Source organism: Orcinus orca, chromosome 7 (genome assembly GCF_937001465.1).
Source record: "Orcinus orca chromosome 7, mOrcOrc1.1, whole genome shotgun sequence".
NCBI classification, from domain to species: domain Eukaryota; kingdom Metazoa; phylum Chordata; class Mammalia; order Artiodactyla; family Delphinidae; genus Orcinus; species Orcinus orca.
The window spans coordinates 39,009,141-39,034,346 of record NC_064565.1 but is presented as its reverse complement, the minus strand read 5'-3'; the positions used below and the strand labels follow the sequence as shown (position 1 = coordinate 39,034,346).

Here is a 25,206-nt window from a genome sequence, read left to right as displayed (position 1 = left end):
ATACAAATAACCACAATGAAAGTAACAACATTAATGTAATGATGCAATGTGATATTTTTTAAAAAGTTCTCTTTGTAATAGTTTTTCTTATTACATCACAAAGAAAGATTTATGGTATTCTAATCATATACTTACTGATAAACTACAAAGTAAGGAACTTAGGTGCCAATTGTTTAATAATAAGACTAAAACTTCTTGCCAACAGTTCAGTTACTTCATTCAAGTTGTTCAACATAATAAAGGCTGTCAAAATTTAAAAGAGCAGGCATTTATATGTAATTTGTATGATTTTTACTTGCGAGATGACTCCATCATGACTTATTCTTTTACTATTATATGCAGGGAATAGATTAAAAACTGCACAGAAAAAATAGGGAAATTATTTTTAGTTAATATCAGGCATTCAGAAACTAATAATTGAAACTGCCTATAGATAAAAACACTTAACCTTACATCAGAATAGCCAGCTGAAGCACTATGAAGGACACAATAATATTGTGAGGAGACATCGGGTCTGTTTTCAGTATTTTACATTCTCCTGTGAATGTAGTAATGATGCTCATGAGTTTCTTTTAGAAATCTTCCTATTTTTCTTTATCCTTGTTAGAGAGATAAGCAGGATGACATTTTATATAAACACAAATAATGCATAAAAATCCTCTCTTGTAACCTAAGGCAATTTACATCGCAAAACAGTACAGAATAAAAACACTTAAATATTTCCAGCATGAAGATCATTTATTCAAATTAATTTCAGGTGCTGTCCGTTATAATAGTTACACTCTCAGAGGAACAGACTGTACCTCCTTCAGCTGGGGACCACAAACTTGGAGGTAGCACAGGTAATGATAAGGGCTCACCTGACATAAAGCACTCCATTTTGATCCACACGACGCTGCCAACCCACAGGAACTTGTATAGCTGGAAGACCTCCATCCTTGTCCCCTCCGTCACACTCCTTGCCTCCATTCATTTTCTGTGTCTGCTTGGGACTCCCCAAAGATATCAGCAATAAGATGATATCCTTATATTACAGGGCATCATGGCCTTCAAAAATGGCCAACGCAGCACAGTTTTCCCCAGACTGTACAAAATGCATTGGGAAGCTTCGGCTCAGTTTGGAACCAAGTCCTTGAAATCTGCCATTGTAGAAAAAATCAGTTTCCCATTATAATCTACATTAAATAAGCAATATTTAATTCCTAAGGATGGTCTACATGGGTAAAAACGAGTGCTTCTGACTAAGGAAAATCATATTCACCAATGCTGGTACCTGTCTGAAGTGGGGGAGGGGAGGAGTGTAAGTTTTTAGTTCAACATTTTGTCTTGAACCTTGATGTTGGACTAAAATAACCTCTATTGTTTAGAAACTGTTCTCATTTTTACAGTGTGAGTCAGTTAATATTTCCAGGTACTACCCGCCTTTATAGGCCACATTCTTTAAACTTTCTCTTCATCTTCCAATCTGAATCCAAGATGTTGCAGGTTGGTTCATCTGATGTTTTCATGTCTTCAAAATTCCAATAATGTAGCCTGAAACATATGTAAATATGTAAACACTACATTTAATAATGAAAAACTGAGAAGCTGCACACTGTTTTTCTTTTTTTTTAACATCTTTATTGGAATATAATTGCTTTACAATGTTGTTAGTTTCTGCTGTATAACAAAGTGAACCAGCTATAAGTATACATATATCCCCACATCTCCTCCCTCTTGCGTCTCCCTCCCACTCTCCCTATCCCACCCCTCTAGGTGGTCACAAAGCACCGAGCTGATCTCCCTCTGCTATGTGGCTTCTTCCCACTAGCTATCTATTTTACATTTGGTAGTGTATATATGTCAATGCTACTCTCTCACTTCGTCCCAGCTTTCCCTTCCCCTCCCGGTGTCCTCAAGTCCATTCTCTATGTCTGCATCTTTATTCCTGTCCTGTCCCTAGGTTCATAAGAACCATTTTTGTTTGTTTGTTTTTAGATTCCATATATATGTGTTAGCATACGGTATTTGCTTTTTTCTTTCTGACTTAGTTCACTCTGTATGACAGACTCTAGGTCCATCCACCTCACTACAAATAGTTCAATTTTGTTTCTTTTTATGGCTGAGTAATATTCCATTGTATATATGTGCCACATCTTCTTTACCCATTCATCTGTCGATGGACACTTAGGTTGCTTCTACGTCTTGGTTATTGTAAATAGTGCTGCAATTAACATTGTGGTACATGTCTCTTTTTGAATTATGGTTTCCTCAGGGTATATGCCCAGTAATGGGATTGCTGGATCATATGGTAGTTCCATTTTTGTTTTTTTAAGGAACCTCCATACTGTTCTAAGCTGTACACTTTTAAAAATAGAATAAACTGGTAAGTGTACTAAACCACTCTTAAGTCCCCTGCTGTCAAAATCACATGTCAAACTCAACGTGTTTTCTTCTTCCAACTTGATCCACTTACTCCAGTTAAAACAATTTGGTTGCTCTTGCAACTTTCTAATTGCAAGATAGAGATAGACCCATAATTATGGCGTTACACATATACACACAGAATCTCCTTCTAACTGACAATAAAAACATATTTACGCACAACCTCCTTCTGACAATAAAAACATATTTATCACCTCTTAGAACCTGAAAACTAGAAAGTTGTGTGTTAATCCAATCACTTTTTTTTTTGGCCATGTGGCATGTAGGATCTTAGTTCCCCGACCAGGGATTGAACCCACATCCCCTGCATTGGGAGCAAGAAGTCTTAACCACTGGACTGCCAGGGAAGTTCCTCAAAAACTGTGTTAAATGACTTAAGATTCATATAATAATAGTAAAACTTTAAAAAGTTAAAATAAAAATTAATATTTTAGATTGTTTTAAATATATGTGCATGTATAACTCAATCAACACATAGTGTAAGTATACACAAAACTACTCAATCTGCATTCTTAAAAGTCTACATATTTAAGTTGGTCCCAAATCTATTTTTAGATCTCTTCATTGGGAAAGCAGGAGAATGCTTTATAGTAAAAGGCATCATGATTCAGGCATACACCTTATTGCAGCCTTGGCTCTGAGGCAGATTAAACGTGTTGTAATGAAGCAAATACTAATATAGCTGAAAGTCAGGAACCATGGGGATGGGTGTGGGAAACACTGGCAGGCAATGGGAAAACCAGCAAAAATTTATTGGGAAAAATGTGGGGTGTAAAGGATAGTGCCAAGTAGTACATTCTCAATGGTGACTCAAGGTGCTAATTTGCATTTCTGGGCCCACTCCACTGGGTCTATGCCTCTCAAAGAAATGACCTGCTTGCAGGCACAGCTTCCTATTTCTGTCTCCCATTCACCGACCCCTGCTGATCACATATGTGTTTTATTCATGTTTCATTTAACAGTTAATGAGTGGCTATTATGTACGAGGCACTATGCTACGTGCTGGATTACAAAGACGGTAAGACACCAGTTTATCCAAAGCCCCAGGAAATATTTGTGTTTGGCACTAAAGAGGTGCTGAGGGACTTCCCTGGCAGTCCAGTGGTTAAGACTCTGCACTTCCACTGCAGGGGGTGAGAGTTTGATCCCTGGTCAGGGAAGTAAGATCCTGCAGGCTGTGTGGCAAAAAAAAAAAAAAAAAAAAAAAAAGCTGCTGAGTGGGGTAGAATAGAAAGGAAAGAGGCAGGGAGTGGGACGAGAAAGGATGGAGAGAGCAAGGAAGGGACAGTTCCTGTCCTCAAGAAGTTTCCAGACTAGTGGAGTTCCTGGTGCTAGTGAAAGATGTGACAGAGATAAGAATTTTGTGTGATCCTGGACTCCCAGTTTGGCCAAATAGCAACAGCCCCCAATGAGTGAAACTTTTTTTTTACAGTCCTTTTTCATGCTCATTTTACTACCTTGTTTTTTCCTAAAGAAACCTCTTCCGTGGTCTGTGGTCTTTAGATTGGACCACCTCTCATCTTCCTCACTTTCAAGCTTTCTTTTAGATGCCTATTTCTTTCTTTTTTTTTTTTTGTCTGCCTGCTCTGGCGTGTGACTCCAACTTCCCCAAGACTGACTGGCTCACTCCATTAAGTAATTTGTAGATCTGCCAGATAATAACATTGGATTCATTTCTGCCAAATGTCTCCCTCATATTTCAATAATCAAAAATACAAATATCTGACGGCTGGGTTTTGCTTAGACCAGCGGTTCTCAAAGCATGGTCCTGCGACAAGCATCATTATTGTTACTAACATCTGGGAACATGTCAGAAATACAATTCACAGGACTGACCCCATACTTTCTAAATTAGAAACTCTGGGGGCAGTCTGTTTTTTAACAAGCCCTCTAGGTGATTCTAATGCATGCTCAAGCTTGAGACCCACTGGCTTAGACTAATGCCCCTGCTTTCCATCCCCGGACATGACCGGTTTTACATTTCTACACCATGCAGGCAGCCAGCCTACTACTTCCTTTTGTTCCTGGGAGGGTCATCCTTTTTTTGGCTGATAGATCACCATTCTAGTGGCAGCTCAGTTGTAAGGGCCTTAGGAACCCCTCACGCAGCTGAGGTCCAGTAACTATACAGTTATCATCTATTTATCTCTAAGAGGCATTGATTTCCTCAACATTCATTTTGTAAATTTGGAAAATTCAGAGATGTTTGAGATGAAAACTAAAATTGAACTGTAATCTCACTGTTGAATCATAACCACTGCAAACATGGATGACTTTCTTTCAGTCATTGTTTCTGGAAATTTCTAAAAGCACACATTAAAAAAAAGCATTTAATCTAATAAACAATGAACCACTACTCCAAATTCACAATGTAAGCATTTTGTCACTTTTGCTTATTTAAAAAAACAAAACACTTTAAAAATATTACAGATGAAGTTAAATACTACCCCTCACCCCCATCCAATTTCTCTTTTTCATCCCATTCACCTCCCCTCTGGCTTAAAGGCAACTAACATCCTTATTTTGGTCTGTATCTTTCCAGGCTATGTTTTTTTTTTTAAAATAAATTTATTTATTTTATTTATTTATTTTTGGCTGCGTTGGGTCTCCGGTGCCACGTGCCGGCTTTCTCTAGTTGCGGCAAGTGGGGGCTACTCTTCCTTGCGGTGCGTGCGCTTCTCATTGCGGTGGCTTCTCTTGTTGCGGAGCACGGGCTCTAGGCATGCGGGCTTTAGTAGTTGCAGCATGTGGGCTCAGTAGCTGCGGCTCGCGGGCTCTAGAGTGCAGGCTCAGTAGTTGTGGCGCATGGGCTTAGTTGCTCCGTGGTGTGTGGGATCTTCCCAGACCAGGGCTCGAACCCGTGTCCCCTACATTGACAGGCGGATTCTTAACAATTGCGCCACCAGGAAAGCCCGAGGCTATGTTTTTATATGTTTATTCCTTATGTATATATGTAAACAATATTTGGTTTTGTTATATGTATTTTAAAGTTTTTACATAAATACTATTATACATATATATCATTCTGCAACTTGCTTTTTAAAATTCAACATTGCTTTGAGTGCTATCTCTGTTGAGATACATAGATCTATCTCTGTTGCAGATATATAGATCCAATTTGTTAATTTTAAACATTTGAATGGTATTCTAACATATGACTTTACAATTATTCATCTATTGGTATATCAATCATATTAATGTTGGGTTGTAGGGTCTGCACGTTTAAACTTTAGAGGCACTGCCAAATTGCTCTCTAAAGTAGCTAAACTAATTCCATTTTTTTCTATGTATAATAGTGCCTTCTTTCCTTTAAATATTGAATTATTACCACTTTATACTTTATTTTCACCTTGAGCATTTTACTATGGCATTAAATATTTTTCCAAAATATGACTTTTAATTGCTTAGAATTTTCTTGGACAGAGGTTTATAATTTATTTACTTACTTCCCTTTTGTGGACATAGATTTTCTCCTAAATTTTCACAATTACTAATAAATCTGAGGTAAATATCTCTGTACATAAATATATGGCCATTTTGATAATTCACTTAGAAGTATTTGCTAAAATAGAATTGCGTAATTTTAGGGCCTTTGATAAATTTCCTAAAGCGCCAAGAGGGTAGTTTTAGGAAAACATTTCAGGACATGCTTCTCAAACTTTTGAAATCCATGCATGCCCTCTTTTGCTGAATATTAAAATCTATTCTATTTGCCTCCGAGATTCTGATAAGTTTATCTTCTATATAGACCAATCATTCAAGATTTAGTCAAGTTTTATTTTTATAGTTTTATGATGAAAACACCAGTTTCTCCTCTTTTCCAAATTTAACATAAAAACTACATATCCACAACATTTTCCCTTCACTCCTTCCCCAAAGATTCCATTATGACCCACCCTGTTTATATGGCTTGGTTCAAGCCCAGTAGACACAGGTTAAAACAGAAAAGATATTGTAATATGAAAGGCACCTCCATCTCATTAATACTAAGGATCAGGGATAGATATTATACTTAGAACATAATTTAAATTTATTTCACAAACATTTCTGGTAGCAATAATAAAATTCACAAAGGGGTGTGTGTGTGTGTGTGTGTGTGTGTGTGTGTGTGTGCGCGTGTGTGTGTGTGTGTATGTTCTGAGAATATCTGCCACCATTCTACCAACAATTTCATTTTCCAACCACCTTTCAATATGCAAATTAGTCTATGAGAGTCGACTTTTGGTGAACTGAATTTTAGTGACCTGATTCACTTCTTTGCATTGGCTTCATTCAGAATTCAAATTAAATGTCACCTCCTCAACGAGATCACACTGTAAATCCTAGGTATTCTCTGAAACTTTGTTAATTCACTGATACCTCTTATTACCCGATTTTTTTCTTATCATTTTTTGTTTGTTTATTGCCTATCTCTCCCCACAGGAATGTAAACTCCTCACAGCAGGGACTTGTTTCTCTAGGTTCCTCCAGTAGTCCCACTTCCTGGTATAGTACCCCTGGCCTACAGGAGGTGCTTAAATACTTGATGAAGACTAGTTACAAGTTACTACAATGACTACATTCTAGTTAGCCAATACAGTTTTATATTTTGATTTTTACCACGTAGGCCTGTAAAGTTTTAGCAACACAGGCGTCAAAAGTGAAAGAAAAGTTTTTAAAAGAAGTCAACAGAAGCCAGTGACTATGCATGTTGACAAAAAATACAAAGGATGTTTTTTGCTCTAGATTTGTCCCTAATGATCTCAAAATCTCTGAGTAATAACTTCTGTGTAGCAAAAGTATGATAGGGCTTCTAAAAAAAACAATATGTTAACTTTATACTTTATTTGTAAAGTGTATCAGAGTTTTATTTAAATGGTTTATATACACACTTTAATTGGATTAATAATGGAACCACTAAAATAGATGAATGCAACCATATAAAAATGAAACTTGTATTTCAACAGGATGATAATTAATGCAATAGACCTTTTTTCTCTATCTGCTTTACTGACATTCTTGTCAACCTAAGAATAAATTCACTATGTTATGCAGTGATAAGTGTATATTTTAAAAGTTACACCCAAAACACCATGCAGACTAAGTATCAGAGAATATGACATCATGAAAATAAGTAGGTAATCTTCATAAATCTTTCTGAATAACATCAAACATCATACATTCTTCTGAATAATGTCACACAACCTTGATTAATGTAAAAATAATGAATTGATTTTTAAGTCATGTGATATTATGAGTAAATTCTATTAAAATGTTTATAATGACATCACGCATTAATCTTGAGCTCAGGGCCATTACTTGGATACACAGTAGGACAGAATGAATCCTGAATGAGCTATCACCAAGGTGAGACGATGTAAATTAGGTAAAACACCAATATTTAATGTTATATAAGTATAAGTTATCATTTGTACTTTTTATACAATGATTATAAACTTAACTCAGGAAATATTCAAAGTTAAGAAGTCTCCTCCAGTAAATCAACTATATACTTCAATAAAAAAATTTAAAAAAATAGAAAAAAGAAGTCTCCTCCATTCTGACATTTGCAAGGGTGAATGCCTCATGTTCTCCAATTGAGAAAAAAAGCTCACATAAAACCTACCTCTATACTTAAATTCCAAAACAATATGTACATGCAACAACAGGTATAATTGGATTAAGAAATAACATAAGCGTTAGCATTTTGAAGAGTAATGTCTGAGTGGCTACAATGTTATCATTTGATTGGGTAATGAATGGATATACTCATCATCTTTCCATCATTATTAAGTTAAATTATGCTTCTTAGGGTAACCCTGAATGACATTTCCCTTTTCAGTGATCTTTCATCCTCATATCTATTATTTAAACAGTTCCTTAAAAGTACTTAGCCAGCCTTCCCATTCAACCTTCCCATCTGTTTCACCTTTCACCTATTTACTCAAGTTATGCATTTTTATTTATGAGCACACTTATCTTACAGTTATATCTTCTTTCATTTAAAAAAAAAAAACCTTCCAAAAAGTAGCCTCATTTTAACTCTGGTTATTATTTTCATTTGGTTCTAATATTCACTGTGCAGCCACCTCTTCCAAAACATACCTCTCAGATACATCTTTTGTAAGAGACCTAATGCCTCTGCCAGGCTCTACTTACTCACCCCAAAGTACCTCAGTACATTTACACCTGTTTTATACAGTTGTATCAGGATACCACAAGCACATCTTTCCTGCTCTGATCACTAAAACTCTCTAGTTTCAAACGTCCTTGCCCTTTCAGTGCAGAAGAGTGTAAACATTCAAAAACTGTGCATAAGGATCACATTCACGTGGAAGGTAACATTTTTTCACAAACTTGGAAGGTATAGGGATAGGCTCCTGAGAATGAGGCCAGTCTTCAGAGTCAAGGTAACAAGGATCCTGACCTATGCCCTTCTATGGTCAGGAGGATTACTTACACAGGCCATTTCATGTTACCAACGTTCAGCAACTTACACATTCTCGGCACACAGAAGCCTTTGGAGGATTAAGTGCTGAATGTAGTAGATTGCAATTGGCCACAAATATTTTGTAGCTCCTTCCATCAGGAATTGGGACTTATTACTCTGTGGAGAGAGAAAAGTCCAGCTGGTCCAGCTAGTCCAGCTGAAGCCCCAGACATGTAACTGAGCCCAGCCAGCACCATGTGGAACAGGGATGAGCTGTCCCAGTTAAGCCCAGCCTAGACTTCCAACCCACAGAATCATGAGTATTATTTCAAATAGCCAAACATTATACTGGAAATGATCTAGAAGTCTAAAATAGGATTTTATTTAAATTAAGTACAGTATTGAGACGCTATGTAGCTGTACATTTTAATAGCTTGTGACCTTGGAAAAGTTTAAAAAATTTTCTTTCCTTATAAAATGGAGATTTTATAGAACTGCTTTGTTCTGGGGATACAATAAGTTAAAAGTCGTAAACTAGTACCTAGCACATAATAAATATCTAAGTTGTTATTATTTATACATAGCTATTAAAATCATGTTATTGAAAAGGTCCATGACATTGTCAGGTGAAAAAACACATGACAAAGTTGCATGTATAGTATAAATCTTCATTTACAAAAATGCTACTATTTATGTAGATATAGTAATAGAACAGCAGTATCTTCCCCATGCTTATCCCTGGATAGCAGGAACATGAGTGACTTTTATTTTCTTCATTGCTTTTCTATATTTTCAAAAAATTTTTATAATAAAAATGTGTTGGATCTGTAATTAGGAAAATTATTATTTCCAAAAAAATTAAATGTTATATCCATAGAACAGCTAATTAATGTTTCCCCAATACTTAAAAGCATTAGGGAAGATTTTTATTGGAAACAGTCACAAGCTTTGTGCCTAGTATTATGCTATTATTTCTCTTTCTGTTTTAGCTAAGAGGAGAAAAAGATAGGGAGAGTCAGAAAGAATACCACATTAACCTGACTGACCTAAATAGCAGAAAGAAAAATTAAGGCTATCCCTTTGATTTGTTCTAAAATGTCTCAGGCTGTCACCCTTACTTTTCTGCTTGCAATGTCATCTGTCATCCCCATGTTTTTCATTAAACCAACTTCTGATTATCTCAGTTTTTACATGTCACTTCCTCAGAGAGGCCTTCCCTGGTTTCTCCAGTCATTATTTGGTTTTCCAGGTCTAAATTTAGTTCTCTTTATAACTCCCCCTTATGATATTCAGGAATTCACATGCATTACTAGCCATAACTGAGCTTTTTCTTTGCGCTCACCATTCTACATGACTACAAAGAAAAAGCAACTGAGGCAGCTAACTTCAAGTTACAGCTTCCCTTGTGCCTTAAAAAATACAGAAGGAAAGTGAGGGTTTATATGAACATGTAGAAAATGCTTATGATGCAGTTTACTTTCTTAGAAGCCAAAAAGTGAACAATCACAGCTCCCAAATACATATTCTTTAAAAAAAATTTAGAGAACTGTTTTAAAGTGTAGTAACAGGTCACGCCAGAACATTTATAAACTAATTAATAAACTCACTGTAACTCTGAGGGAAAATTTATTTATGATATATTTCTGCATATTTGGCATCAACATAGTTGGCTATTTTTGCTTTTCTATGGTATAGTAAAATTTCTCATAAAGATTATTTATAAAAAATACTTGCTTACATTTACATAATCTTTTTAAGAGTGCATTAAGCAAGTTTAAGGGGTTATTTTCACATTTTATCTGTGAATTACTAGTATTTTGGCTACTCAAGGTAGCTCAATAGGTCAAATCATTGTTAAAAAAAAGAATGTATATCAATTTTTTAAAATCAAAACTGTACTAAGAATGAAACAGTTGTGATTTTTGTCCATCTGGGGGTTGTACAACATATTGAAACAACTAATGTTTATGTACTCTTTTACTTAAAAAATGTTTTAGCATTCTTCAATTCACATGGCAATGGATGCCAAGTTCCTACCTGGAGTAATTAGTTCCACATAGAGGTAATGGTCCCCACCGCCCCCCTGTAACACTGGCAATCAAGTTACTCAAAGTGAAAACAGGAAGATTCCTCAGCCATTGAAGAAACAAATACATTGTCTCTTTATATGTATAAATATCTAGGAACACTTAAGTCTAATCAACATCTCCAGCAAACATAATTAAATGTAAAGGATAACCATAGTCTAATTAATTATCTGATAAGGTTCTCAAGATGCAAGAGAAAGAAGACAGTCTCTGTGTAAATTCTAGAAGGGGCAGCCCAAAGCATACAATCTCTAAATCCCATGATCTTTTACTGTGTTTATTTAGCTTACACATCAGGAAGGAAATGAGTAAGTAGTAATACCTGTAGATGTTTAGTGGTGGCATAAGAAAAGTGTCTCAAGGAGACTCCATCTAGCATTTGACTGCTCAGTGGAATGCTGATGGTGGCAGAGAAAATGTAGCAGCCAAAGAAAACTTATGCACAAAATGTTCAGGTTGGAGAGAAAGGTAGTTTCAATAGCACAAAACCAGGCATAGAATATTTTAGAGAACATGCTGAAGCAAAGCAAAACCTGTAGAAAATAAAGTCTGCAATTTAACAAATAGGTAAGCAAAATACAAAACCAAGTTACAAACACGAGGGCTCTGGGCCAAATCCCACCTGTGGAAGTATCTGGCACGCACACAGTTTGAGAATAATAATACAAGTGAATTAATTGACAATACTTAAATCAAAAGATGTCACATGAAAATTTGCATTTCCTGCTTTACCTGAGAAACTGGACAATGTGGTAACACTAGGTCAGCATTCCTGCCTTGCAACAATTATCTGGAACGGAGCAGTGGCTGCTCCTTCAGAAAGGACTTGGCTCTCCAGTACACTGCAGTGGCTTCCTGCTTCATTCCCACCAGCCTGGCCTCCGTAGGCACTTGGGTTTCCAACCTTCTGGAATAGAAAGGACCTTGAGGTAAGGCTTGAAGGACAGACTGTAGACCTTGACAAGAGGTACAACTTATTTCTTTTAATGACCATTTAACCTACACTTCATTGTTTCTTCACAAGGGTAGAGGATGAACTCTCTACTCTGTAGTGGATCTTCACGCATTGTTAGTATATGAAGGAATACCAGCCAGCACACACAGTCAACCTTCTTAATGAAATTGATTTAACCCTGTGACTATGGTGATCGTTGAATTAGAGGAGTCAGAGGGTACAGAGAATGCTCATCCAACTTTAATTCTTTATCTTTCCTTCTTTCTTAGAACCATTGTCAGCAATACCACATTATCATTATTTCAGGAACTTAATGTTGGGATAAAAGAATTATGGAACCAAATTGTACATTATCATTACTGAGTTACAAAAAGACATTTTCCCCTGACTTTTAAAACGGCTTCCTTTTAGCAAATAAGGAAAAACATTATAAGGACTTTCAAAAGTATACTTGAGACCTTATTACCCCTTACTTAATTTTCTCCTAGCCATCAGGGAGACAAGGACAAGGTTGCTCCTCAGCGTGGGTAAAATAATCCTTGGTGCAGTTTAACTCATTTTGTTCTGTTTCCACAGGCATTGAACAACCCTTTAATTATTTGATGGATTTCACAGGAGCTTTGATATCATTAAGTTAGTGACTTAGATATCAGATACAGGTATTTCAATCAATGAAAACCAACCAACCAACAAACAGGTCACCTGGTTTATAAATTAAATTCTTGCAAATATTGAATCAACATTGTGAAAATGACTATACTACCCAAAGCAATCTATAGATTCAATGCAGTCCCTATCAAACTAAAAATGGCATTTTTCACAGAACTAGAACAAAAAATTTCAATTTGTATGGAAACACGAAAGACCCTGAATAGCCAAAACAATCTTGAGAAAGAAAAACGGAGCTGGAGGAATCAGGCTCCCTGATTTCAGACTATATTACAAAGCTACAGTAATCAAGACAGTATGGTACTGGCACAAAAACAGAAATATAGATCAATGGAACAGGATAGAAAGCCCAGAGATAAACCTATACACATATGGTCAACTAATCTATGACAAAGGAGGCAAGGACATAGAATGGAGAAAAGACAGTCTCTTCAATAAGTGGTGCTGGGAAAACTGGACAGCTACATGTAAAAGAGTGAAATTAGAACACTCCCTAACACCATACACAAAAATAAACTCAAAATGGATTAAACACCTAAATGTAAGGTTAGACACTATAAAACTCTCAGAGGAAAACATAGGCAGAACACTCCATGACATAAATCACAGCAAGATCCTTTCTGACCCACCCCCTAGAGAAATGGAAATAAAAACAAAAATAAACAAATGGGGGGCTTCCCTGGTGGCACAGTGGTTGAGAGTCTGCCTGCCAATACAGGGTACACGGGTTTGTGCCCCAGTCCGGGAAGATCCCACATGCCACGGAGTGGCTAGGCCCGTAAGCCATGGCCGCTGAGCCTGCGCATCTGGAGCCTGTGCTCCGCAACAGGAGAGGTCACGGCAATGAGAGACCCACGTACTGTAAAAATAACAAAAACAAAAATGAAAACAAATGGGGCCTAATGAAACTTCAAAGCTTTTGCACAGCAAAGGAAACCATAAACAAGATGAAAAGACAACCCTCAGAATGGGAGAAAATATTTGCAAATGAAGCAATTAACAAAGGATTAACCTCCAAAATTTACAAGCAGCTCATGCAGCTCAATATCAAAAAAACAAAAAACCCAATCCAAAAATGGGCAGAAGACCTAAACAGACATTTCTCCAAACAAGATATATACAGATTGCCAACAAACACATGAAAGGATGCTCAACATCATTAATCATTAGAGAAATGCAAATCAAAACTACAATGAGGTATCACCTCACACCAGTCAGAATGGCCATCATCAAAAAATCTACAAACAATAAATGCTGCAGAGGGTGTGGAGAAAAGGGAACCCTCTTGCACTGTTGCTGAGAATGTAAATTGATACAGCCACTATGGAGAACAGTATGGAGGTTCCTGAAAAAGCTAAAAACAGAACTGCCATACGACCCAGCAATCCCACTACTGGGCATATACCCTGAGAAAACCATAATTCAAAGAGTCATGTACCACAGTGTTCATTGAAGCACTATTTCCAATAACCAGGACATGGAAGGATCCTAAGTGTCCATTGACAGATGAATGGATAAAGAAGATGTAGCACTTATATGCAATGGACTATTACTCAGCCATAAAAAGAAATGAAATTGAGTTATTTGTAGTGAGGTGGATGGACCTAGAGACTGTCATACAGAGTGAAGTCAGAAAGAGAAAAACAAATACCGTATGCTAACACATATATACGGAATCTAAAAAAAAAAAGTTCTGAAGAACCTAGGGGCAGGACAGGAATAAAGACGCAGACATAGAGAATGGACTTGAGGACACGGGTGGGGGGGAAGGGTAAGCCGGGACGATTTGAGAGAGTGGCATGGACATATATACACTACCAAATGTAAAATACATAGCTAGTGGGAAGCAGTTGCATAGCACAGGGAGATCAGCTCCGTGCCTTGTGACCACCCAGAGGTGTGGGATAGGGAGGGTGGGAGGGAGACGCAAGAGGGAGGAGATATGGGGATATATGTATATGTATAGCTGATTCACTTTGTTATACAGCAGAAACTAACACACCATTGTAAAGCAATTATACTCCAATAAAGATGTTAAAAAATATATATATATAGATGGTCTTTTTTCAGAACCTAGAGGCCCATCACCCTTGAGAGGAATGGCGAAGTCAATGTTTTAAAATTGGAAAAGTAGGGATCACATTCTGGACCACAGTACTCCACAGGGTGCTCCTCTACCTTTGAGGTCTTTCCAGATCTGGCCTACTTTTTCTTTTTCTTTTTGATTTTGGGCCAAAGCAGGACAGGGGACTGTGTAGGACAGGGTGTAGCAGCATGCTTGAGCAACGCTATTCCTCAGAAAGCAGCCAAGAGAGACAAAGAAACAACTAAGGGATGTGTGACCAAGGTTAAATAACTATGTTTCTATATTCCTGATATATTAAAGGTACTCCTGGCATTATATTTAATGTTTTAAGTTTATTGGGAGTCAACTACATGTGAAGCACTGTAACAGATACTCGGGGCCCAGACATAAAGAGAACATTGTTCCCCTAGCTCAAGGAGCTTACTGTCTGAGCGGTGGAGGGTAGGGAGGTGGGCAGTCAGGTAAACAGGTAATTAATTAGAACACTGAGTGACACCAGCTGTGCTAGGGCTAAGTATGGAGCGCTAAATGAACACAAAGAAAGAGCTAGTCCAGTTTTCAGGGATCAGAGAAAGGGGGAAGCAGGATACATCTAAGGATGTGCAGAGGTTACACAGGCAAAGAAAGGTTAGTAGGAGACCTGAAACCTTACCTAATCCATGCAAATGATCTTAGTTCCAAAAGATTAATATTGAATATTTTATATTTATCTGGCAATAATAATCCCAATATGGTACTCATTTTTAGCTGGTAAGCAAGCATAAAGGTCTCATTTTGTTAGATCTGTTAACCTTGAGATGTGATAAGTGATGAGGCATTAATGAATATTTTCCACAGGAAGATCTGGATGCCTACCCGATGCCTTAAATAGAAAATGATGCCCTGACATCCAGATAAGCAAATATTGTTCTGTATAAGAAATACTATGAAAGAATGATGATTCACTTCAGTAAGAAAGTGATTTAGATGTGACTGCACTGGAAGCAGAAGCTAAAACAAACAAGATATGGATGAGGGAGCCTTCCTCCATAGATAAAGTAGTTCAAAACTGTTTGGAAGTATATCCTTTAATAAAAATATGTCTTAAAATAAAAGAAGTCCATAAGTGATGAAAATAAGATGACTGTTGTGCTAAAGTTATTCTGGCCAAATGTATAAATAATACTGGCTGACATCCTACCATCTTCTGGGACTTTATACATACACATATTAACTCACTTAGCCTTGTCACAGCCCTGTAAGTAAGTACTACTACTTTTTCTTTTCTAGCATTGAGGAAACTGAGGCAAGAGAAATTAAATAATTTTACCTTTCCTTTTTCTGTCTGATAATCAATTTCCCTCTTTTCCTACTTTACTTTTCTTCTTAGTATTCATCACTATCTAACATACTGTATTTTACTATTTATCCTATTATTGTCTGTCTCCTCTGATAAGAACATAAGCTCTGTGAACATATGGATGTATTAGTCACCATAACAGACAAAAACCCTTGCTAATTAAAAAAACTTTTTAAAATTGAAGTATAGTTGATTTACAGTGTAGTGCCAATCTCTGCTGTACAGCAGAGTGACTCAGTTTTACACATATAGACATTATTTTTTAATATTCTTTCCCATTATGGTTTATCCCAGACTAATTTGTGCTTTGGGCTCAATAGCTTCTTGAAGGCTGGCTTTGTATCGCAACTATTTTTACTTCTCATAGCACAAAGTATAGAATCTTACACATGCTGGAGCCAAAAATATTTGTTGAGTGAATGATGAGTGTAATTAATCAGTAAGGATATACAAAGCCCTTGCCATGTATGGCACTGCACTTGTCACCATAAATGGGCAAGTACAAAATACCATCAGTGTTCTTCAAGAACTTAGGAACAGAAACAGGTAGATGCATGAGGAATACCTGGTGTACAATATAAAAAGTCCTCACATTTCATTACTTCCATTGTTCAATCATATAATGATGCCTAAAAATGCTTATTCGCCACTTCTCTCAAGACATCCTACTATTCTAATGCATTAATCTTTCTTGGAAATGCCACAACTGTTCACAGCTCTATGCCTATGCACGTGTTGTTCCCTGGGCATAGAAAGATTTCCTCTCACTTTCTTAAAGCAACCTTCTGTCCTTTAACTAAATTCCAGGGTCAACTCCTCCATGAAGCCTCTTCCAGTCTCCTGCTTAGAGTTACTATCTCATTCTACAGTATTGCTTACATGCATGTAACAGCCCTTACCATATTCTGTTTTATGTACTTACATTATCAGGTACAGGGTATGAAAACAGTGTGCTTTGAGTTGAATTATTTGTTTTTCTCACCTAGAGAACTTTTTACTACTCCCCTAAAATATAATCACAAATAGAAAGGTTCTTAATGATATGTTAAAACCAATCAGTGATACACAAGGTGATTAATCGTAGGTGTGTATTTATTTAACCAAAATCAAATGAAGGCAGAATAGAATCTACTTTTCTTATTTTATTTTCAGCTCAACTTTTGGATTGAGAGACTATTTCCAGTGCCAAAAAGAGTATCTGACATGGGTTTCCCTGGTGGTGCAGTGGTTAAGAATCCACCTGCCAATGCAGGGGACACGGGTTCGAGCCCTGGTCCAGGAAGATCCCACATGCCGCGGAGCGACTAAGCCCATGCACCGCAACTACTGAGCCTGCACTCTAGAGCCTGCAAGCCACAACTACTGAAGTCCGCGTGCCGCAACTACTGAAGCCCATGCGCCTAGAGCCCGTGCCCCGCAACGAGAGAAGCCACCGCAATGAGAAGCCTGCGCAAATGAGAAGTCTACGCACCACAACGAAGAGTAGCCCTCACTCACCGCAGCTACAGAAAGCCCGCGTGCAGCAGTGAAGACCCAACGCAGCCAAAAATAAATAAATAAATAAATAAATTTATTTTTTTAAAAAAAAGAGTATCTGGCACACAGAAGATTACTTGTTGAATAAATAAATGAATGCCTGTATACAAACCATGGCATTAAATGCTAAATGGCATGGCATAAATTAAATGTACTATAGGAACTCAGAGATGAGATAACACATAATAGAAAGAACAGTGAACGAACAGGAAGTTTGGTATCTACAATTTTCCAGCTTATAACTTTGAGCAAGATATGTAACCTGAGCTTTAATTTTTCAATTTGTTAAGATTAATGGACTGAACTAGATCAGTAGTTTTCAAATTATTTTAGTTGTAGGTCTCTTTTGCCTAATAAAATCTAAATGGAACTTCCATTATAAAAAGCAGAAAAACAGATTTGTTGGTAATAATTCATTTTGGAAGACCAAATTATAATATTACTTATTAAAATCCATCAATAAGAATAATGGGTTATTTTGATTAATAAAATGTATGAAACCAAGGGATATAGGTGACAGTTGCAATTTAAGTAATCTTCATCAACAAATTTATTTCTGTACTTTGTTTTGGTTTTATAATATTGAGACAATTCTGATTACCACATAAAAGCTATTATAAATGTCAACTTTTTGGAAAAATAGTAAATTTGGCTTTGGCAATATTAAAATCGCTGCAATCAAAATGGTCTAGAAGCTTGAAGGGAAGTAAAGAAAATCCTGTTTCCAAAATTGAATGACTATATCTAATCATTACTCATGTCTTTGGTCATGAATACAAAATATGGGTAAGAACTACCAAAAACTTAAATTAAGCAAGAAGACTTTCGTTAATACAATATTATCACATTAATTTGCCATTGCAGAATTGTTAAGGAGTGATAAGGATACATGGCAGGAAGACTCCTCTATGTCGTATTTGTATTTATTTAATGGAGCATACATATGCTGCAGCTATTCTCTTGCTTGCATAATTTAATTTGGAGATACAACAATGGACTCAAGTTTTAAAAAAAGGCCAACTAAAAATAAAAATGCATACTCATAAGAAGTTCACATATCTACAGGGAAATTGGTGGCAAGGCTTTAGTCAGCAGTTCATAAAAATATAAACTAGCAGCACAGTTTATTTTTGTTTCATGATGTGTTCATGTGTAACAATTTGGTATAACACATGTGAGTGGGCATGTTATTTTTATGACTGTGTTAAAATACTTAATATAATTTAAAAATGTAAATTAGTGTCCAACGTTTGGAAAACTCTGAAGAACCTCCTCTGAGCTAGATGTTCTCCTGGTCATTCCAATGCTATCCTTTCTACATAAGCTAGAAAAGCAAGAAATACTTTATAAAGATGACTTCAATGTTTTCAACTCAATCTTATATATGTTTACTGAGATTAGATACCCGTGGGATGGGGGAAGAGCCTGACCAGACTGAAGTGGAGAACTTGTGCTAGGGAGTATCAGAAATACAGCTTTAAAAAATATGTCAGTCTTCCTAGCATAGGATGAATCTCTATGCACATAAAGCTAAAAACAGCTTTGGTATCATAGATCCATGACATTTCTAACATAAGCATTGCTGGTCTACAAGTATCTTAATTTACAAATGCAATTTCATTCCTATGTACTTATTTTCTGATAATGACATCTGTCAGATGGCAAATAACTTTTCAGTGATTCTGCCTTTATTTACTTGAAGAACATATTCTGATTTGAACTACAGAGGAAAGTCTCTTAACGGACCTCCACATAAACAAATCACTGAATTAATCAAAACAGCATTTCCATTTGAAAACTGGCCAAAGCTTACTTCTGCTCTTACCACCTGAATTATATGCTTTTGAATATCAGTTGTGTTGTTTCCAAAGCTGTCTGAGTCAATAACACTTGCTGGTGTCATTTAGGAATTTAATAAAATATTTTGTAAACAAATGAAATATAAATATAAAAAGAGAATGACTGTTTCCATGAAAATTAAGTTGAAAAGGGCTTCCCTGGTGGCGCAGTGGTTGAGAGTCCGCCTGCCGATGCAGGGGACACGGGTTTGTGCCCCGGTCCGGGAAGATCCCACATGCCGCGGAGCGGCTGGGCCCGTGAGCCATGGCCACTGAGCCTGCGCGTCTGGAGCCTGTGCTCCACAATGGGAGAGGCCACAACAGTGAGAGGCCCGCGTACCGCAAAAAAAAAAAAAAAAAAAAAAAAATTAAGTTGAAAGCATAACTTTTAATACCCGCCTCTTAAAAAGTGAGGTTGAACAAGATGGAAAAGAGCAGAATCTTGGGGGGAAAACCCTAAAAATTGTGGTTAAGAGCACAAATTCTGGACCCAGACTGCTGAAAATAAAATTTCAACTCTACCTCTTGGTGTGTGACTTAGGGTAAGTTATATCTCTCTTCTTCAATTTTCTCATCTGCAAAATGAAGATAATACTAATATCTACCACACAGTGTTGAGCAAATTGAATAAGTGAAGATTTATAAAGTACTTAGCTCCTGGCCCATGGTAAGCGTTATGTAAATATTTGGTAAGTAAATAAAAATAGCTGGCCATAAAGGAAATCTCAGTGATTCCAGACAAATGAAATCACACACAATGTATCATCTGATCAAATTTCCAAACAGGACGTCATAACAAAATGGTATCCCCAAACATCCCTCTATTTGTAAATTTAAAAACAGTCACTCATATATAGGTAGCGGTGAAAGCCAATTTGAGGTCAATGATCATGAATTTATGGCAGAATCCAAAAGGTGAACTTATTCACCAGAACATGACTTATCAGACAAGACAGCAGTATGGACAGAGCTGGACCTCTGCCTTATTGAGTACAGGCACAGAAAAAACAAAAACAAAACAGATTATATGATTTTTGCAATTTAATACCAAAGTATTCTAAAAAATATACACAAACACTCACATAGAGTGGGGCAAGAGAGAATGATAAAGGAAATATGGCAAAATGTTAATTGCTGAATTTGTGCGAATAGAGTTCTTTGCACTATTGCAACGTCTCGGTAAGTTTGAAATTATTTCAAAAAATGTAAGAAAATCAAACAAAAATAAAATAGGACCATGGTTCTGAAGAGGGGTGGGCAAAAGATAGAGGGGCAATGAAGTCTGAGATATGGCACCTGTGTGACTGAAATATGGAACACAGAATCTAAGCTGGAATACAGGTTTATATGAAGTTAAAGGACATGCAGTACAGGTATCAGGGGAGGAGGAAAGGAACTGTGAGTATATGAGGTAGGAGAAATAGCCTAATCGGAAGGAGTTAAAATGTTGGGGAGACAAAACATAGACTTTTGAAGATTATAAGGCAAAGTGATTAAATGCCCAAATACATAAAGGAGAAAGAAAAATTCGACTTCAGGTCACAAAAGATTAATATAATGGGCTATTCTACTTTTGAATCGCTTCTCTACCTTGTTAATTCCCCTAGCCCCATATATTGGTTGGAGTAACTCAAGCTTAAGAACTGTTCATTAAAAAAAAAAAAGAAAAGAAAAGAAAGGAAGAAAAGAAAGGAAGGAAGGAAGGAAGAAAGAAAACTCCAATCCATCTTGCGTGAATGGAGGACAAAATTTGGGAGAGGGGTAGGTAGAGAAGGATAAAACCTTCTGGAGAAGCTGATAAAAATGTGTCCCTTCTTAGGTGTTTATGTGGAATTGGCTTGGCCTTGAATATTTAGTAAGACATATAACTATTAAATGAGGTATGATTAATAGAAATAAAAAAATAAAACTGTCAGTACTTGAAGTCAACATGATCATTTTCTTAAAGTACCCAAACTGGAAAATTATTAGAACCAAGGACAAAGGTATTTAGAAGGTAGCTAAGTATAAAACTAACATACAAAAACAAGAAAGGGATAATTGCCCTATCAAATAGTAAAACATATTAAAAAGTTGTAGTATTGATACAAGAATAGGCAAGTAGTATAACAGAAGAGACTGGCTACAAATAAACCCATAGATATGCAAATTTAGTTGATGATAGAGGTGGCATTTTATTTTTTTTTATGAGGTGGTATTTTAAATCAGTAGGAAAGGGATGGCCAATTCAATATATGGCATTGGGACAACTGTATACTCACTTGGGGAAAAAAATGAGTTACTTTCATAACTCATGTAATTTACAAAAATGCATTCCAGATGATTCAAGACATAAGTCAAAAACAAAAACTAAATCAAGCTAAAACATAAATGCAGTAAGACAATATAAAAGAATGTTTATTTGAACTATATTTATGAAAGCCTTCTAAAGGAGATACAAAAAGCAAATGCAATTATGAAAAAGACTGTTAAATTTGACTACATCAAAATTTAAAACTTCTGTTCAGCAAAAGAATCACCAAAATACTTAAAAGACAATTGATAGGGGGAAAATATTTGCAACATATATAACAGTCTAAAGCATTAGTATCTGGAATGTATAAGTAACTTCTAAAAGTCAATAAAAAAAAGATATAAAGCCCAAAAGAAAAATGGACCATAAATATGGATAGGCTGAGAAGAGGAAATGCCAAAAAGGCCTGTAAGCTTAAGAAAAGATGTTCGATCTTCGCAGTAATCAGAAAATGCAAAATAAAGCAATAACAAAGTATCACTTTTCACTCCTAAGATGTGTAAACATTTTTAAAAGACTGGTAATAGCAAGTTCGGTCAAGAGTATGGGGTAACAGCTAGTGTCAAACTACTGGTAGAAGGACCATTTACCTCCTTTTAGGAGGTATATATATCAGCACCAGTATTAACTTAAGGTATGCATATTCTTTGAAACAGTAGCTCCTCTTCTTTATCATGCTTGGAAAAATAATAAAATATGTGCACAAAGAATTATGTAAAATGATATTCACTAGCACTGATCATTAGAATGAAAAATACAAAACAACCTAAATGCCTATTAACTAGGGAATGGGTAAATAATAAAACGTTCATAATATGGAAGATAATACAACAGTTAAAAGAGGTAGTTCTGGGCTTCCCTGGTGGCGCAGTGGTTGGGAGTCCGCCTGCTGATGCAGGGGACACGGGTTCGTGCTCCGGTCTGGAAAGATCCCACATGCCGCGGAGCGGCTGGGCCCGTGAGCCATGGCCGCTGAGCCTTCGCGTCCGGAGCCTGTGCTCCGCAACGGGAGAGGTCACGGCAGTGAGAGGCCCGCGTACCGCAAAAAAAAAAAAAAAGAGGTAGTTCTACAGTGATATGGAAAAATTTCTAAGACATATTGTCAAGTGAGGAAAAATGAATTGAAGAACATGTTCTAAAAGTAAAAACGTTTAGAATGGAGATGATCACTAATGTACTGCTATGGAAAGATCATCAGGATAGAATGCTGTTTACTGAAAAGGCGTAGAAGCAAAGGCCAGCCAGTAACAATGAACATTCCCAGGCTAAGCCTAAGGACTCTAAACACCATGGTCGGACTGAAAGAAACCAGATCTCCAGTTGCCTGTGATGCACAGACTTACTAAAGGCAGGAAAGAAAAGAAATCGAATTCCTATGAATTTCCCTAGGCATTGGAGGGTGATTAATGAACTACTATTTAATAGACACAGAGCTTCTGCCAGGCAATGACAGACACTTCAATGATTTCATTTAATTCTGACAATGCCAGGGTAAGTATTATTGGTTCCATTGGATAAATAAAGAAAGTAAGGCTCAAAAGTTAGGTACCGTCCCTAACTTTAAATGATCACTTAACTACTAAGTGCTATTCAAAGTGAGGTCTGGAGAGCACTGTCAGTCTGTAAGAACAGTGTGTGAAAGAGTGAGAAACTGTGCTAGCAATTTAACAGAGTTATGTTCACTGAATCTTATAATAAAATTTGGGCTTGAAGAAAAAAAGATGCAGAATTTTTAAAAATTGTATTTGTATAAAGAAAAATAAAAAGTTACTTCCTAAAAAAAAGTAGAAACATTTAAGTTACATTAAAATATCATACATAAGGATTATAATAGTATTTTTTGTATCTATTGATGGTGAAATTGGGTTCCTTTTCACATCAAATGCCATGAATTTTCAAGCTTTTCTTCCTTGGGTGCCTTTTGTATCTTATCTTAGACTAAAATTACATGTCAGTAAGAAACATGGTAGTAAGAAACATGTACTGAGTATCTACTAAAAATCTAGGTGCTCAAAAACAAGTAACACAAGGTATGTTCCCTCAAAACCTGAGGAATAACTTTTGGAAACCACCTGGGATGTTCACTCAGGAGGCATGAAGCAATCAAGTACTTAGGACAAAATTATGTTTATTTTTGGCAGTCTACACAAGGTGAAGTTCTACTTTTAAGAACTGACTCAGGTACGAATTTTAACATATCACGTAGAGGTGTATAAGGTCCAATTACTCAAATCAAATACTGTTTTCTTTGTTCACTAACTTGAACTTCAATATTTTATAGCAAAAAAGCCTAGAATACTACGTATAAGCCTTTATAAAAGCATCTGATTTTGTTTCTTTATTTTTATTAGGTAAATGTCCTTGGAATTCTTCAGCTTACAATTCAAAGTTTTTCCTTGACGCCTAAAAATGTTTAAAACACTTTTTTTGGACCAAGAATGAAAACATGGCAGTAACCTTGATATTAACATTGAACACATCAGTGTGTTACATTTGAGTTTCAAGAATACTCAGCATGGCAGAAATTCTTGGGAATCTGGAACTTGGAGGTTAAACCACTAAAGTTGGCTTAGGAGGCTTTAGGAATATTAGGAGATGAGATGATGCAAGCAATTTCATCTCTGGAAAAATCAATCTAATGTTAATGAAAAAATTTCCATGGCAACCTGATACAGAAGCAAAGGTGCAGAATAAAAAGATAAAGATTTTTTTAGTTCTAACTATAGGTACTGTTTGAAAACTTTACTCTTTATTGAAGTTTTTTGTTTCTAACCTTCAACAGGGTTATGTTTTAATATTTTTATTTTTATAGTTTTCAAGAAGGATATTGATGACTCAGATTAACCTGTAAGCTAATAAACTAGTCTCTATTGATCTAGAGAGTCAAAGTATCTGGACTGCTATGTAACTTTTAGGAGCATTTATTAATTCTAGTTCATAGCTGAGCAGTAATACTATTTATTGATTCATTATTTTTGTCAGAAAGATATCCAAATTAGAATCAGAAAACAGATGCTGGGGGCTTCCCTGGTGGCACAGTGGTTGAGAGTCTGCCTGCCGATGCAGGCTACACGGGTTCGTGCCCCAGTCCGGGAAGATCCCACATGCTGCGGAGCAGCTAGGCCCGTGAGCCATGGCCACTGAGCCTGCGCATCCGGAGCCTGTGCTCCGCAACGGGAGAGGCCACAACAGTGAGAGGCCCGCGTACCGCAAAAAAACCCCCCAAAAACAGATGCTGACATATAAGTCATCTATTAAACACAGCAGGTAACAACAAAACATAGCTATGAATTTTTACACTGAAAACAAGAGGGAGAAGTAAAAGGAATTTACCAAATTTATAAGAAAATAATCCTGAAACCCTCAAGTAAATTTCAAATTTATATTACCAGGTCATTTCTTACTAGTAATAAACAATAAACAAATCCAAAGATGAGACTGCAGTGATAGTTTTAATGTTTCAGGCATGAACACTTCAAAAGACAACTGCAGCAGTAATTGTACATTTTAAGTATGAACACTTCAACAGACAATATCTTTTTCTTTTGTGGCCACATTGTGTGGCTCGTG

The 25,206-nt window shown here is 36.4% G+C and overlaps 1 protein-coding gene and 1 long non-coding RNA gene across 8 annotated transcripts in view; one reads left to right on the top strand and one right to left on the bottom strand.

Annotated features, from left to right (window-relative positions):
* MBD5 (methyl-CpG binding domain protein 5) overlaps positions 1–25,206 on the bottom strand; it is a 402,382-nt gene that overhangs the window by 53,583 nt on the left and 323,593 nt on the right. For 5 of the 7 annotated variants that reach the window (XM_049712485.1, XM_033425310.2, XM_033425309.2 and 2 more), the window contains 2 exons: positions 11,653–11,827; positions 861–1,533 (listed from right to left, as the gene is read on the bottom strand). In XM_049712485.1, coding sequence (XP_049568442.1) covers positions 861–973 — 113 coding nt within the window. In that variant the 5' untranslated portion in view covers positions 974–1,533; positions 11,653–11,827. Of the gene's footprint in view, positions 1–860; positions 1,534–11,652; positions 11,828–25,206 lie in introns of those variants that run through there. The other 2 variants (XM_033425311.2, XM_033425313.2) reach the window with 2 other exon arrangements.
* On the top strand, positions 11,672–17,531 carry LOC125965034 (uncharacterized). Its single transcript, XR_007478498.1, has 2 exons — positions 11,672–11,849; positions 17,122–17,531. It is a non-coding gene; the product is annotated as an uncharacterized LOC125965034 (long non-coding RNA).